The sequence below is a fragment of the Seriola lalandi genome, unplaced genomic scaffold (genome assembly GCF_002814215.2).
Source record: "Seriola lalandi dorsalis isolate HSWRI2012SDOR001 ecotype SW California unplaced genomic scaffold, Sedor1 jcf7180002054929, whole genome shotgun sequence".
Lineage (NCBI taxonomy): Eukaryota > Metazoa > Chordata > Actinopteri > Carangiformes > Carangidae > Seriola > Seriola lalandi.
Window position 1 is genome coordinate 1609309 of NW_019525481.1, and position 16219 is coordinate 1625527.

Below are 16219 nucleotides of genomic sequence, written 5' to 3' on the forward strand. Positions count from 1 at the left end.
GGTTCTTTTCTCTTTCGTTTGTCTGGTGAGGTGTTGAGCAGCGCCCCCTCCCGACCGGAGGCCGGTTGTTACCGTTGGTGCCACAGAGCAAAAGAAGGCAGAAAAAATGGCGGACCTCAGGAAAATCTGTCCTGAGTCTTTGCCCTGTCGTGTCAATTGTTCACGAAAAACATCGTTTCAAGGGAAGATTTTCATCCTTCTTTGCTTACTTATAGTGGACTCCGCAGGGGCAACGACTCATTGGGTTGTCACAGAGGATGGAAAAATTCAACAACAAGTATGTCAGTTAGCTAGCTCATTGCCTTGCTAACGCGTACGTTAGGTGGCTAGCTTGTGCGGCTAACTATATTTGTTAGCATGTGCCGTTTTGTTTTATGGTTTTATTATTATTTTATTTGAGTAGTTTATCTGAACTCAGCAAGACTCGTTTTAACGCCTTCGTTAATGTCGCATACTACGAGAAAGGGGCATTAAAAAGTTGTTTTGTTTGGCTGAGTCAGTTAGCTCCAACCAGCTACATTTAAACTGGCGTTATCGTTAGGTGTTTGAGGTCAAGATGACCAAAATATTTCAGACCCATGTCAATGTCCGCGATGGCAATCGCATATAATATGCCAGCGTTTACGTTAATGTTGTCTGGTGCCAACTCAATTTGGAGAGAAAGACTGTGTTGATGTTTATGTGACTGGCTGACAGGAGTTTGCACATCTGCAATTTAGGTTGGATATGCTGTCGTATCATTCGGTTAATCCGAAGGAATCTATCTATGTTCACAGTTTGTCTGTCCTTCCATCACTACTTTTATTTCAGGTTGACTCACCTTTGAATCTGAAGCATCCACATGACGTTGTAATTTTCATGAGGCAAGAGACTCGTGTTAACTACCTCAAGAAGCTGGAGGTGTGTATTTGTGTTTCACTTTGTCAGTGTCATGTGCAAGGACCAAAGTGGGATTTCTCTTCCTCTCTTTCATTTCTTTTGTTTACAAGTCCTCACTGATTGATTGTTCTTGGTTATTGTTGTCCTTGGTTATTGTTGAGCAGAAGCAGCTGGTGGCACAGAAAATTCACATTGAGGAGAATGAGGACAGAGACACAGGTCTAGAGCAGAGGCACTACAAAGAGGATGCAGACTGCATCATGGCTAAGGTACCCCTTGGGGACCTGGACCTGTATGACGGTACTTATATCTCATTGGAAGGCAAAGAGATCAGGTAAGCTCTCCTCAACAACTCCCAACATTCATATTTTTATCTATACTGTGTTTTTGTTTATTGGATTGGGCACCGTTTAAGTCTTGAGTGATGAACGTTCCTTCTTAAAGTGATTTCTCCCCCCCCCCCACCTCTCCTCCCTGTAGCCCTGAAGACTATGTGGACTCCCGGCCAGCTCTGCCTCCAGACCTAGAAAAGCCTGACTGTGCAAAAGTGTTTGAACTACCTTATAGTATCCATGCTTTCCAACATCTCAGGGTGAGTAAGGTCAAACTTGTCAATACCTTGTTCAAAATTGTGTGTGTGTGTGTGTGTGTGTGTGTGTTTGTGTGTTCACTGCTCACTGCTCACAGATGGGTTAAATGCAGAGGTCAAATTCCTGTGTGTGAAAAAAAAGAAAACCTGCTTGTTATAATTAATATGCCAACTTAAACCTCTGTTTAAGAGAGTGATGTACTGGAGATGTGCCGTAAGAGTACTGTCCTCTCTCAAGTGTATGTTAATTTGAAAGTCACAATTTGCATCCATCAAATGTAAGCATCCTGTGGGAAATGTCTTTAACCTTTAGTTAGGCAGAGCTGACATGCATTTTTACGGCAACAGTGTTCACAGTTGAGCTGGAAAATTATTCAAGGGATGTAAGAGCAGACGCATACAGAAGTTAATAAAATACAACCAGAATATGGTTCGTTAAAGCAGACGAAGTATCCATTGAAGTATGGATATAAGCTTTTGGATTTTTTAAATTTATTTATTTATTTATTTTTGCATTAATGTGCGCTAACAGCAACAGCAGTTTTATCTACATCAGTTCTGGCACAGGATTACTGAAGCATCACCTAGTCACTAGAGAAAGTTAAGCATGGACCAGAGATCCAGTGTGAAGATGGATGTTCCACACTTATTCCAGTTAAGAATTGTGGAGGCCACTGTGCTCTTAGGAGCCTTAAAATGCTAAAGTCTGAGACCAGAGTTTTGGACCACACTCTATCTGCATGCCAAAGGTTATTAAGTTTCTCAGTCTGGAAAGCCCAGCCAACCTTATCAAATGAAATGCTGTGCTGAGTGTTGTAATTATCTTCAGTATTGACCCTTAGAACTTAATGTGAAATCCAATCTAAAGGGTGATAGTGGAGGCAGCTGCATGTCAACAAATTACTTCCCAGTAATCCAGAACTAAGGAGAAAACTAGCTGGTTTTGTTTCTGTACAAAAAGCCAAGTTTTGGTTGCAGGTTATCGTCAACATTGTTCGTATGATATGTAAAAATAAATTTCCATTTGTGCCAGATGTCAAGACATTTATATTCTGTGACCATTTTTAGAATAAAAAATGGCTCTGTGGAGATTTGCAAATCACTGTAATCTGTGTCTCCAATTCTCAAGAACAACATGATCTTTTCTAAAGGTTGCATTCAAGTCCAACAGCAATTTTGAGAGGCCCTTGGGTAAAGATTGAAGGGCAGTGGTATTTTTATGGGCAAGTACCAATGAGTAAATATATTCTGCTACAGTGAGAGTGAAAAACCCAGATAACCAGATATTCTGCTGTGTGGTCACCAGCATGTCATCTTTATTTGTAAATAATGTAAATATTTGTGTAAAGTTGTATATAGTTTAAATGTGTGCTTGGGGAGTTGGTATGCTGTTTATCTATTTGTAAAATACTTGAGAATTTCAGTTAACCCTGCTGCTAGGTGAGGTAATCTGTGCACTGCTTATTATTTACACAGCAGAGTCTCTGTATTTGATCACACGCTAAAATTCCAAGTTACTGACTCTTCCCATTTGTCTGTTCCAGGGTGTGCAAGAGAGGGCAAACTTGACCTCCCCACTCCTTTCTAAGGAGGATCCCATTTTTAGCTCACTGTCTCATAAACTGGGCCGCAGTGTTGATGAGGTGGGCCACCGCATCCATCAAGGTTTACTGAGGGTAAGGTCTGCTTGTACAACTTTACCTCACTAAACCACTTCCCCTTTGTAGCTATTGAACAATAGTGTGGACTGTGTGTAGAAAACCCCCAGATATTAGATTCAGAAGAAATGGCAAATCGGGAAGTACATAATATCTGTTTAAGGGTGTGTGTGTACATCTGCCTTCATTTCAGTCAGCATCAGAAAATCAGTGTGGTTTTGAAGATGTGTTAATAATACCAAAAAAGTGAAACAATAATTACTATCACCACAAATCCAGACACATTCAGGGTATCAGAGAAACAGTCAACACTTAGTCCTTCAAAGAAGTTTAGAAAAGTGTGTGTGTGTTTTCCAGAATTCATCATCCTGGGTGCTGTACAACATGGCGTCATTTTACTGGCGCATGAAGAACGAGCCTCAGAGGGCAGTGGACTGTGTGGTGCGTGCTCTGCATTTCTCCCCAAGGTACTGTCAGGCTGCTCAGAAACCCAATTCACTAGTATACTGTGCTACATTAAATGAGACTGCTCGCAAGTGTCCACATCCTCATGCTGTGTGTGTTGTGTGTGTGTGTTGTACTTGTAGGCAGCACAAGGATGTAGCCTTGGTCAACATGGCAAACATCCTGCACCGTGCCCATTTCTCAGCAGATGCTGCTATTCTCGCCCACGCTGCCCTGGACCTTACCTCAGATCTCTTCACCAGCCACTACACCTTAGGCAACATTTATGCTGTAAGTCATTCAACTGCAGTAGAGGCTTGTGTATTTAAACCACAAACTTACCAACTGGTCATTCAAAATGTTAACACCATACTATCACAGCTATTGTTTCATGAATTTGTCAGTGTACTTTGTACCAGTAAGGCGTTACAGCTTACAGACTTTTGTGGTTTACTGTGGAAAAAGATTTGAAAGTTAAATTACCCAGTGAACTGAATTATTGATGTATGTATTGGTTGAACAATGTGCATTGTGTGTGGAAATGGTTTCAGTTTCCCTTTGTTTGCTGCTCAGCTCACTTTTCCATACTGTTTTAGATGTTAATAAGAAATAAATAGCTAATTAGGACTTGGCGCACTAAATAACAGTAAGCTGGGTTTTCATTTCTTTTCTCTTTTTTTTCCTACTATTGAGACAGCAGCTCACAGGGGAGTGATGTGTACCTAGCGTGGTGGCAGATTTATTGATAATGAGTTTTGCTATCTCACCATCTGTAGCCGAGTTTCAGGGTTCCCAAAACACAAATGCGCCAGAATTCATCCGTCAGAAATGTCTTTTCTTACTGGTCAGTTTATAAAGGCATATAAAAGCTTTACACCAGTGTGTAAAGCTCTGTTCATAAACTTCTGTTCATATTTTTAGTTGGTTTAGTTGTTTTATTTTTGTCGCAGTTTAATTTCTACATGAAACAAATCAGTGTTTGACCTCGGCCATATCCATACTCTGTACGTCTCCTCTTCTATCACTGTCTGACCAGATGCTTGGGGAATACAACCACTCAGTTCTGTGTTACGAGCAGGCACTGCAGGCCCAGCCTGGCTTTGAGCAGGCCCTGAGGAGGAAGCATGCTGTGCTCTGTCAGCAGAAGCTGGAGCAGCGTCTGGAAGCCCAGCACAGGTAGGCAAGCACACACACATAACTGAGAAAGACAAATTATAAACTATCAGCTCACCAGTATTCAGTTTGATCCTGTCATTTCTCTTTCTTTTCACTGTTCACAGTTTTAAAACTTCTAATATTTGTGATTATGAACTATTCTTTACAAATACACTTGTTAGCTCTTCAGCAGGTTATAGTACCTGAGGTTGTCCTCCTCTGTTTGAACTGTGATTTAAGTAAAAATCTAAGATTTCAACCCTACTGTGGCTGGCAATTAAGATGTGAGAGTATTATTTAGTATGTGTTTTGGATTTTTAATGATTACAATAAAACCAAAATACTTTTCCCTTCAGAGATATTCTCCTTGCACTCACACCCCCCCACGGGGCAGTCAGAGGTTGTAAGTAAAAGAATAGTACCCAGAGCTGGCAGAGAGTCAGTGTTTTGTTCACGACTGCAGTGGATCTTTTTGTAGATACCGTGCTATGTTTCTCTGCCAACTGTCCCGTGTTTCCCGTCCTCATTCCCTGGTGTTTGTAGATCCCTGCAGCGGACACTGAATGAGCTGAAGGAGTACCAGAAGCAGCATGATCACTACCTCCGCCAGCAGGAGGCACTGGACAAACACAAGCTGCTGCAGGAAGAGCAGATCCTGCGCAACATTATCCATGAGACCCAGATGGCTAAGGAAGCCCAACTTGGTAGGATGCCATGCACAGCAACTTGTGCTGGTTGTGATTTAACATGTTCTGTAATAGACAAATAGCAGATGTTCATAATTTAAAAAATAAGTGAGCTCATCATGCACGCACTCTACAGCTCTGGAGTTAGTTTACTTTGTGAGTTCCTTCAAAAGATGTGTTGTCATATCACTCCAGTCTTCATGTAAACTGGTACACACACATCCTTTGATCCTGAAGCATAGCAGCACCTGACTGGTGTGTGTCATATGTGCTGCAGGGAACCATCAAATGTGTCTGCTGGGTCAGCAGCAGCGCAGCCTCTTCTGCCCCTTTGACCTGCCTGTGCGTTATCACCGGGGCGATCTGTTTGAACATGTCCACTATGTCCAAGTGAGTCTTTGAGATATGACAATGTAAGACGTTAATAAGAACATGTTGTGTGATACAGATTTCAGTGGATGTTTCTATTTATCAATAGAAGCACATAAAAAGAAAAAATAATCTTTTTCACACATTACTGGGGAACATCTTCAGCCAGTTTCTGTTTCTCAGTTCTTTCTGTTTCTCTCTCTTTGTTCTTAGTTCGGGGAGGAGGTGTCAGTGGCATCCAGCGTGGCGCTTGTGTCAGAGCGCAACTCCAACCAGACAGCAGCCAGCCCCCAGCTCCATCCCTCTGTGTCCGGAGACCAAGACCCTGCTGCGGCCCTCTGGGGCAGTCGTCAGGATTACACACAGGCAAGATAAGAAAACTGCATGCAAAAAACAAAACAAAAGGACAAATGAAACCTCTGCCGCTCTAATGCACACTCAACACAATTCAGACACCACATCGGACCTGTCAAATTAATGCTACAGTAGAGAAATTGCTGGATCACATTTGGTCTTGCATATGAATGTGAGGAGAGTCATAAACATTCAAACAGTCAAAAATAAGCTCTGGGGCATTGAAAACATTAGATTAGTTGAAATTGTGATTAAAAATTCACTAATAAATATGTTCTTGATAACGCTGATAATAGACCGTGGTATTGTCTTAAAGAACAAGAGTTGTTGAAAGTGTGTTTTCCTTTTAGGATATACAGAGGATTTTGTGGCCTCAGAGGACTGACTGTGCCCATGAGTACCCAAGTGTTCCCCCCGCTCACCTGCTCCCAACCTACTACCTTCCACCTGAAACGCAGGCCCTCAGGTCAGTACACACTTCTGAATGGAGGTATTTTGTTGCTGCCTAGTAGCAGCGTAGCTATGTTTCCTCAGAATGACGTTCAAAACTACATGCGCGCAAAGCAAATGATTCCATGTTAAAGTGAGCTATACATCAGAACTTACCACATAAAAATAACTTGAAATATATCTAACTGTGTATATTCAGCCCAGTGGCAACTCTCCTCTATGGAAAGAGCAGTCCTCCTCAGACAGTAGCTCTGCCGGACTGTGGTCCCACCCCCCAACCATACCCACCCCTCCTGCCACCCTCACTAGACTGGCCGCTGGAAGAAAAGGAGCTGCAAGATCCCTTTGCCTCCCAGGTATCTGTCTGCCTGTTTATTTATGTGTTAATGTGTGTGTGGTTTGAATAGGGAAGTGGTTGAGATAGAAACGTACTATGTGTGGTATGTTTACGGAATTACTCTGCCTGTGTTTTGCATGTTTGTGTGTGTGTGAGTGTGTAGAAGAACGTCCAGTCATGAATATTACTTTGTATGATTTAGATACTGCAGTTACGCAGTGGAGGATGGACGCTGGAGCAGATTGGCTCCCAAGTAGCTCAAGCTATGAAACAGGTAAGAGGGCTCTTCACTCTTATGATCATTGAGTGGGAATGTATTTATGTTTTATTGAAGCAATGCTCACGTTGTTGTGTTGATTAAAAAGTCTCAATCACGTCTCAGATTTGGGAAGCTGATCATGAATGACTCCTCATTCAACCCATCTTAAGTCACTCTCCGAGCTAACACAAGTTTGTTCGTATATATAGGCCACTATACCCCGCTGGCAGGTCTACAATGAGGCAGCTCTCTTCTGGCGGGCCAAAGGCAATGGCAGCCGTGCCCTACAGTGTCTGCGCCAAGTGTTGAGCTCAGCTCCGCCTTCACACCGCCACTTGCCCCTCACCAACGCTGCTAACCTGCTGCTACACCACGGCTTGACCACCCACGCACAAACACTGCTGGAGCAAGCATTGGCACTCAATGCATCAGAGGTAAAGGCACATTGGTAAATAACCTGCTGGGTTTTACCATCTCGGAGTTGGCACACATAAGCTGTGAAACGGTATCGATGAAACCCCAAGATCGTGGTAGTCGTCACGCTGCTCTTGCTGTTTGTGTTTGTATAAACAGATTCATCAGGTTAGCCAAAAACACATTTCCAATTCTACCATTAGACCACACGCCATTATACCATAATAAAAGTGGATCTCTATTGTAAGGAGTAAAGAGGCTTTAATGTTGAAGAAACAGAATTTTTGGATCTTTCCTTTTTGTTTTATTTCACAGTACAAGGTTATTTAAGTATATGCAAGAACAAAATGTACTTCATCCAAACTCATTACCAACCATACTAGTTGGAACAAAAGATGCCCTGCCTGACCTGCCCTGCCCTGCATGGGACAAAGTTGCAGACTAAGTATATTAGTGCACACACACTGAACCCTTTGTCAATGTCCAGCGATGTCATCTCATGGCGTTTCCCAGAGCATGAATTCAGTGCTCTCCAGTGGACTGCAGATTGTTCACAGAAGATTTAAAATACGACTGTGTGGCCCTAAAATGTGCACAATCTGCAAGATGCTATCGAGTCAGCATGGACTAAAATCAATAGGGAACGTTTCCAAAATCTTGTTAAATCAAGCCTAGCAAAAACAGGGATTTGTAGAGGTTAAAGGAACGTACCTAATAAAGTGGCCATAATCCAGGAACCATAAAATCGCTATAAACTGTAAAAGTGTTCTTGCAGTTTTAGAAAAAAAAAAAAATGCATATACCTTGTTTCGTGCCTCTCTCGGCAGGATTTACACATATCTGCTAAAGCTGAGTGTCAGTTTTTATGTACGTTACCCATCAGCTAATGTTCCTTTTGTTTTGTTTTCCTCTCCTCAGCCACACACTCTGCTCAGCCTGGTGAGCGTGCAGTTGGCCCAGGGCAATGTGACAGGTGCTCTGGCCTTGTTCCGCCACATTCTGGTGATGGCCCTTTCCTCCTCCTCTTCCTTCTCATCCTTTGCTGGCTGTGAACAGTGTCGCACCAGCCTACCTCTGCTGCGCTGTCTGCAGTTCTACCCCTTCCTTTACAATCTCTCACACCGACAGCCCTGCTCACGTGAGTAACTCAAACACAGACTTTATTTTAATATATCTCTGCACTATAGTGGAATTTCCTAGGATTTACTGCTTTTAAAGGCATATTCCCTGATTTTCTTTTAAGAGTTCAACTGAACTCTGAACTGCACTACAGATTCAGAACTTCAGCAATGATCTCGGAGAAAGTTTAGAGATTCGGAGGCACTGGGGAGTTGCAACAAGATAAAGAGGTGTATTTTTTTTAAAGAGAGCTTTGCATGTTAAAAACAAGCTGTATTGTGTCTAACTATTGCAAAATTGTACTGTGTTAAAACTGCAGGTGAACCTGAAGAATCTGTGGGTTTCTTAAAACTAAGCATTGTTGGTTAATCTTGCCCATATTTAACAAAAAAAAGCAGGTAATGGTGCTTCTCACTGCTGTCTCTGAGCTGTGTACCAGACAGATGGACAGATCTAGTGGAACAAATCCCAGCCCAATATTTGCCCTTTATTGCTAACGATTTACATACAATGCACTCTATGCTCTGAATATTGACATCTTCCTGTTATGATTTCAGTATTGGTTATAACAGATTGACACACACTATAGCCACTTACGCAGAATCTGACAATTTGTTCCTAAATTAAATTGTGTAATCACATTCAGTGAAAGAATGTTTTTATTAAAAGCTGAGTCTAAATAATTTCTCTGATTTTAAAAAGGTCATTTTGCAAAGCTGTTTCATCACAGCTTACAAATACAGTTTTCTGTGTTGCCCAACTCTGCCAGTTGGCTGTATTGAACTGAAAATTAGCCATGGACTCATGATGCAAACATACGCTTTGGGCCTTACACTCAGAACCCCCCCCCCCCAATGTTGTCCCTTGAAGCTGCAAGATTGGCTGTGAAAAACAAGTAGTATGTTGTGCTTCTGATGTGAACAGAGACTGCACCTGCTTTTTTATTCATATCAGTGGGAGTGAAGAGAAAAGTGCTTTGAAGTGGAGAAATTTTGCCACTCAATAATTTAAGCAGCAGAAAATAGCTGATGCCAAATTTAGAAGGGTCTATATTTTATTCTCCAAAGCTAAATATTGCTCCCATGAAGCACGCTGAGTACATGAGGGCACACAAGCACTTATAAAACACACACCCACCTTAAGTTGGGGCAAAAGTTTAAACATACACCAAAAAAAAAATATACAAACATTTCTAATATTAAATTCTATGGTGGCTGCAGTTCCTCCTACATGTTTGATCCTTTTAGCAGTATTGCCACAGTCAAATAGTTGGAAATAATGTGGGCTGTCCATCTTCTTTCACGGCTGTGGAAAAACAAAACACCACACATAGTCACAATCTTGATAAGTGGCAGACAACTGCATTACATATATATATATATATGTATATGTATATATATGTATATATATATATGTATATATATATATATATATATATATATATATATATGTATGTATGTATATATATGTGTATATATATATATATATATATATGTGTATATATATATATATATATATATGTGTATATATATATGTATATATATATGTATATATATATGTATATATGTATATATATATATACATATATATATATATATATATATGTGTATATATGTATGTATATATATGTGTATATATATGTATATATGTATATATATATATGTGTATATATATATGTATATGTATATATGTGTATATATATATATATATGTATATGTGTATATGTATATATGTATATATATATATATATATGTATATGTATGTATGTATATATGGCCAAAAATATAAAAATTGACACCTAAAAAGGAGGGGCTTGCATTATGGGAAAGGCCATATAGAAGGGAATAATACACAATAACTCCATAGCCCAGCATCATGATAATGGCAGTCAGTGTAGACCAGCTAATAAACAACCGCAAAAACCTGCCAGTGCAACAAAGAGCCACACAGGGCTGCAACAGTAGGAGCATTCTTCCAGTGCTGCAGTGTTACGAGGTACAGTCCATGGCAGAGCATGTTTCCATCATTTCTGTCTTAACGACCTCATTGTTTTATTATCTCAAAAAATTTTCTCAGCCCCTACCAGTATAAGAAAATTAAAAAAAAAAAACTAAATGTATCTGTTGGAAACTCCCTTCACCAGAGTGAATTGAAACTGAATGAAGTCAGCAGTGTAGAGACACAGAAGCTGAAAGGACTGATTTGTTTGTAAAGTAAATATCCAAACTGTCATAGTAACTTATCTATAATAACGTGATTACATAATTCCCCACACAAGAGTGGGATGATTGTTCAAGTCTCAGAATATTCATTTTATTCCAAATTTACTGATGTATATTACCAAACATGTTTGGATATACAGAACAGTGTTTGGGAATACATCTAAGATTTGTGTTTGTCACAGGCTGTACATCTTTCTTTTTTTTTTTATCAGTCTTTGTGAATTAATTCATGGTTCAATCACGGTAAGATCTGGAGTAACAATTGTCCCCCGACTTGTGTTGATCCAGAGGGAGCTACCTGCATGGCTGAGGAGGAGCTGGGCATACAGCTGGAGGAGTGGGAGGGCAGCGAAGAGAAGCAGGACGCTCCAGCCATTTCTGCCATGGATGACTCCTTGCTCTTTGAGAGTAAGAATGTGACCGTAATAAAAAATCTTTCCACAGCACCGTTGCGAAGAGTGTTTGGAAACAGTGAAGTTGTTCAGAAATGCAGTTCAATGCAGTTTCACATGTGGCAGGAATTTACACTGCATCCATTATGAACATCAAAGATTTTACAGTAATAATAATTCCTACTTTATACAATTTGACGAGTTTCTTTAATGATTGTAAACATGATCACTATTTTAATATATGGACATCATTCAAAATAACATTTTCTTTAATCGTCTGACCCCCCCAGAGGTTATCTTGGACAGTAATGGGTCAGGTGAGGCAGCTGGACAGCACCGGGCTTCTCCCTCTGCCTCGGGAACAGCTAAGATGGCCACCCCGTTTGGAGGTGGAGGAGTGGAAGGGGAGGAGGAGTGGCAGCTGAAGGAGGACCTGATGGGAGCTTTTGAGGGAGCGCTGGATGTTGGAGGCAAACGAGGCGACCTGCGAGGTATCCGGGTGCTAAAGAATGACCGTGTCATGGGTGCCCGTGCCGGCGGTGGGCCTTGCTTCGGAAACTGTGAGGATGATGAGGGAGCAGAGTGGGTAAGTGATTATGATTAATAATCCCCTGACTCCTCCCGATATGGGTGGGAGGTGATGTGACTGAAGTGTGTGTCTGAATGCCCGTTGTTGTTGTTGTCATTCGTCAGATCACCTTCCAGGTGAAGCGGGTCAGGAAGGCAAAGGTGGATGGGACAGAGAGCGTTGCCAGCTCTGATGACGGCCATAACGGGGAGTCACTGCCTGGAGCTCACTCCATCTTGGAGATCAGTGGGCCGACTATCCCATCACCTGGACCTTCAGGTACCACATGCACCTTCATTGTACCCAGAAAAAGCACAGAGGAACTGGGCTTCACCCAACTGACGGAGATGGTTTTTGTGTTCCTGGGCAGGTCGCTGGAGGGACTACACAAGTCTTGGCTGGCCAGGGCCAGAGGAGTGCCAGCGGACACGAAGGGTAGACCTCACCACTGTAGCTAGCACCTGGTTGGCTGTCTCTGCCAAAAACATTGAGTAAGACTCTCACTGTCCTGATCATATTCTCATTTTCATCTTGTTATATTACAACAAGTCAGTCCCAAAGAGGATTCATGTATCTTCTTATTTTGACCATGTGCACACCGTCAGTTGTGTGAGTGACGGCTCTAACTGTTTTGTTTGAAAAGTAACATCCAGAAAAGCTTTGAAGATACCTGAGAAATGTCTTGAGTGTTTTTTATGAAACACCTGTTGAGTGTTTAGAAATAGAAAACAGGAAAAGAAAGGAATAAACAAAACATTGCAGCCTCATTGACATTCTTGCATCACAAGCGTATCAACAAACAATATTAAGTCAGTTTTTAGCCTGTTATGTTTAATTCTATATTTTCCCTTGGCTGTCTCTTTTCAGCATCACAGAGCACATAGATTTTGCCACTCCGCTCCAGGAGCCAGCTGCTGAGCCTTTATGCAACGCCAACCTAGCTGCGAGTATGCACACCCTCGACCACCTGTCAGGGGTGGCCAATCGCGCCGCCATCCACTACACCGGAGAGAGTCAACTGCGTGAGGTGGGCGAAGGCAGAGGCCGTACATTACAAGAATTATCATTCATCCTCCTCCCTTTCTGAAAACATTGTTGTCCCTATCACAACAATACTAAACATAATAACAGTTGATTATCATCTAAAACTAACGTCAACATCCTGAACACATCTGACGTTCTCATCCAAAACAGTTTCAGTTCCGCAGGTGTACTTCTACAAACCATGTATTATATGAATGTGCAAAAGAGCATTGGACAGGTGTAGATAATTCGTCAGGGTCAGTCCTAATGTATTGAAACTCTCAAGTGGAAAATCATCACATAACACAGAATAGAGAAAATGACATAATTGACAGTCAAGACTATTATTAAATGATCAGCGCAGCTCCACCTCGTAGTTAATAGCCCCATGTGTCTCTTCTCGTCCGCACCCTCAGGTCCTGCAGAACCTGGGCAAAGATAAGTTCTCCCCTCAGTCCTTTGAGCAGGTCGGCACACGCATCGCTAAAGTGCTGGAGAAGGTAAGGGCTCTCTGGTGGTCCCAGTTCTTGGCTGAGATCTTTTTTTTTTTTTTTTTGGCGAGAGTCAAGATCAAATTTTCTTCACTTGTGTACCCTGCTACAGTTAACTACTATTAGCTTAGCAATGCTTATGTATGTGTGTGTGAAACAGTGAGATAAAACATTACATTGTGCACTATATGAAATATCTTCCGTTGCCGTTCAGGGTTTGTTGATGCAGCTGTTCCTCCAAAACTGATTCTCACAAACATGAACTCTCCACTGTGAAAGGCCCTGAGCTCAAACATATTCAGTTCTGTCGTCATGTCTGAGCTACATGAATTAACTCTCCATCGCTCTTCATTTTCTCCAAATAAAGGGATTTCAGGAAACAAAACGGTAATATTCATTAAGGAGAGATTTTTCCCACCGAGGAAACGGGTGAAATGCTGAGAATTTAAGGACAGGAGTCCACATTCAAACTGTTGAATGTCTCCTCAGCTGTTTGAGAGATGCTGAAGGCTGCTCAGTGTCATGGCTGCTTACAGCATCAGCCAGCCCAACCCCGGTCTTCCAGTTTGTTGTCCTAAATGCGACCCAGAAAACATTTTTGATTTTCTGAAATGCAAAGATAGCACATACACGTTTTATGTGTGTGATGATGAAAACGGAAGGTGCCATTACTGTGCATAAATTATTAGTAGTATCGCCCAGCTGTTTTAACACTTACCTACAACACTAATCACAATCAACGCCTCAAAATTTAAATTGTACATGTTTTTCTCTTTCCTAATCCTGAACCTGCAGAATCAGACATCATGGGTTTTATCCAGCATGGCTGCTCTGTACTGGAGGGTGAAAGGTCAAGGCAAGAGAGCCATTGACTGCCTACGACAGGCTCTCAACTACGCCCCCCATCCAATGAAGGCAAGTTAGACATCAGCCTTTCCCAACACCCAACCTACCCAGTACTTCTACTGAATAAAGGATTGTTTCAAACATGGAAATGAAAAATAAATAATCTATATTTTTTCTTTTTCCTCCTGAATTGTGAACCAGGATGTGCCTCTTATCAGCTTGGCCAACATCTTCCAGAACGCCCGGCTATGGGAGGATGCCCTCACCGTCGCCCGTATGGCCGTAGAAATCGCCCCGCACTTTGTTGTCAACCACTTCACCCTCGCCAACGTCTATATAGCAATGGTAACGGCTGCAATCAAAATTTCTGTTGCTGTTTTGTTTTCTTTGTAGAGGCGTGACCCACTGCTCAGTTCTGCTAGGGGGTCATGTGACCTCACGGTGGCTTGTTTGTTGTGTTTTTGGTGACGACAGGAGGAGTTTGAGAAAGCCATGCGCTGGTACGAGTCTACGCTGAAGCTGCAGCCGGAGTTCGCCCCCGCCAAAGATCGACTGAGAACCATCCAGTGTTACCTGCTCACCAAGAGGGAACGCCGTCAGCCCTGAACCACTCTACCAGTTTGATCCCACTAGTACCCTGCGATCATGCACACGCCAGATAAAGAACACTAAGACACGCACACACACATACACACACACACACACACACACTCATCTGAAGACCACAGATAACTTGCACATAATAAAAGTGTAAGAAACTTGAATGTGGTTAAAGGTGAGGCATCAAGATTCATATCCAGAAACATACAGCTTTTTCTCTTTGAGATCTAACTTCCCAAAGAATTAGGAAACGTCACAGAGTACAACTGTAGATACTTTTGCCCCACAACTTATCTGTTAAATGCAGGACCTCTTGTTATCTAACAATCAAGAAGTTAAGACTGTCGAGCTCTGTTTTTTGTTTTTTCTAGGTTTGCTTGTTTTGCAAAAATGGAAGGAGGATAAGTCTCTAACGTTCCAATTAATTCTTCTGCGATATGTTGATCTCAATCTGTGCTAATTGGAAGAACACACACCGTTTTTCATGAAGACCTTTTTAGCATTTTGGTTATGTGGAGGTGGCATCTTAAAATAAAGGAAATACAAGTATATTGTTCAGTTGTTCTCAAAGAACAAACATACTACAGCCTGGAAGAGGTGCCATGTTTTAATTTAAGGTTTTAATTGGGAATTTATTTGGAAAAGGATTTTATACAGTATTCGCTTAAATCTTTTGCTGAGATGGTAAAGAATGTGCTTCTCAACTCAGAGGTTAAATGAGTCAATTTGAACAATATTATGCCCTCTCTATTTCTGCCTCATAAAACGGATGGGAATTCTCTGTTTTTGCACTTTTTTCTATATCATTCCTATTTATATGGGACCTACAAACTTTGATTTTGCTCCAAGCTAATTTAAATACAAAAGAGAGAAAATTAAATATGCTATTACATTTGCTTCTTAACTTATGGAAATCATCAGGCAGAAAAAAGATTTGCCATTGACCATCTATTAAAAAAAGAAAAAAAAAGTGGAATCTGTATTAAATGTACAGTATTAAAGGCAATGTGTGGATTTTATGAGTTCATTTCTCTGCATCACTTATTTGTTTCTGTGGGAATTAAAAACAAAGTGTTTGGACTCCTTGAAGCTTAAATTAAACTGTAGACGTAACATTCCCCACTATCATCACATCACATACGAATCCCTGATTGAAAACTATACGAAAACATAAACATGACTGCAATTTTTTTTTTTATTGAGATTTTATAATCAACCTAATGGTGGCACTGTCCGACCTTTTTAAGGCGCACTTCTTTTATCAGCTCCTAAAATCACTTCCTCTCTGTATGAAAGTCCCAAAATGCCACGTTTCGGATCGAAAATAAAAAGCTGTCCATATAGGTTCTAATGTCACACGTATC

General features: G+C 41.2%; 1 protein-coding gene across 1 annotated transcript; it reads left to right on the forward strand.

Annotated features, from left to right (window-relative positions):
• Positions 1-73: 73 nt before the first annotated feature.
• Positions 74-15874, forward strand: ttc17 (tetratricopeptide repeat domain 17). Its single transcript, XM_023393171.2, has 25 exons — positions 74-277; positions 811-900; positions 1044-1213; positions 1360-1471; positions 3013-3144; positions 3484-3593; positions 3714-3861; positions 4607-4746; positions 5269-5429; positions 5689-5801; positions 5994-6146; positions 6485-6600; positions 6784-6940; positions 7124-7195; positions 7390-7614; positions 8513-8732; positions 11224-11343; positions 11618-11913; positions 12021-12174; positions 12266-12386; positions 12763-12922; positions 13335-13418; positions 14205-14324; positions 14457-14600; positions 14730-15874. Exons 1-25 carry the CDS (start codon positions 107-109, stop codon positions 14859-14861), a joined length of 3621 nt encoding a protein of 1206 aa, XP_023248939.1. The 5' UTR covers positions 74-106; the 3' UTR covers positions 14862-15874.
• Positions 15875-16219: the final 345 nt, after the last annotated feature.

Excerpts from the sequence above, each read along its gene's own strand:
- ttc17 (XM_023393171.2), top strand. The coding sequence starts at position 107 with ATGGCGGACCTCAGGAAAATCTGTCCTGAGTCTTTGCCCTGTCGTGTC. Across the intron at positions 6,941-7,123 it reads AAGATCCCTTTGCCTCCCAG|ATACTGCAGTTACGCAGTGG; the intron begins GTATCTGTCTGC and ends TGTATGATTTAG. Across the intron at positions 7,615-8,512 it reads TGGCACTCAATGCATCAGAG|CCACACACTCTGCTCAGCCT; the intron begins GTAAAGGCACAT and ends TCCTCTCCTCAG.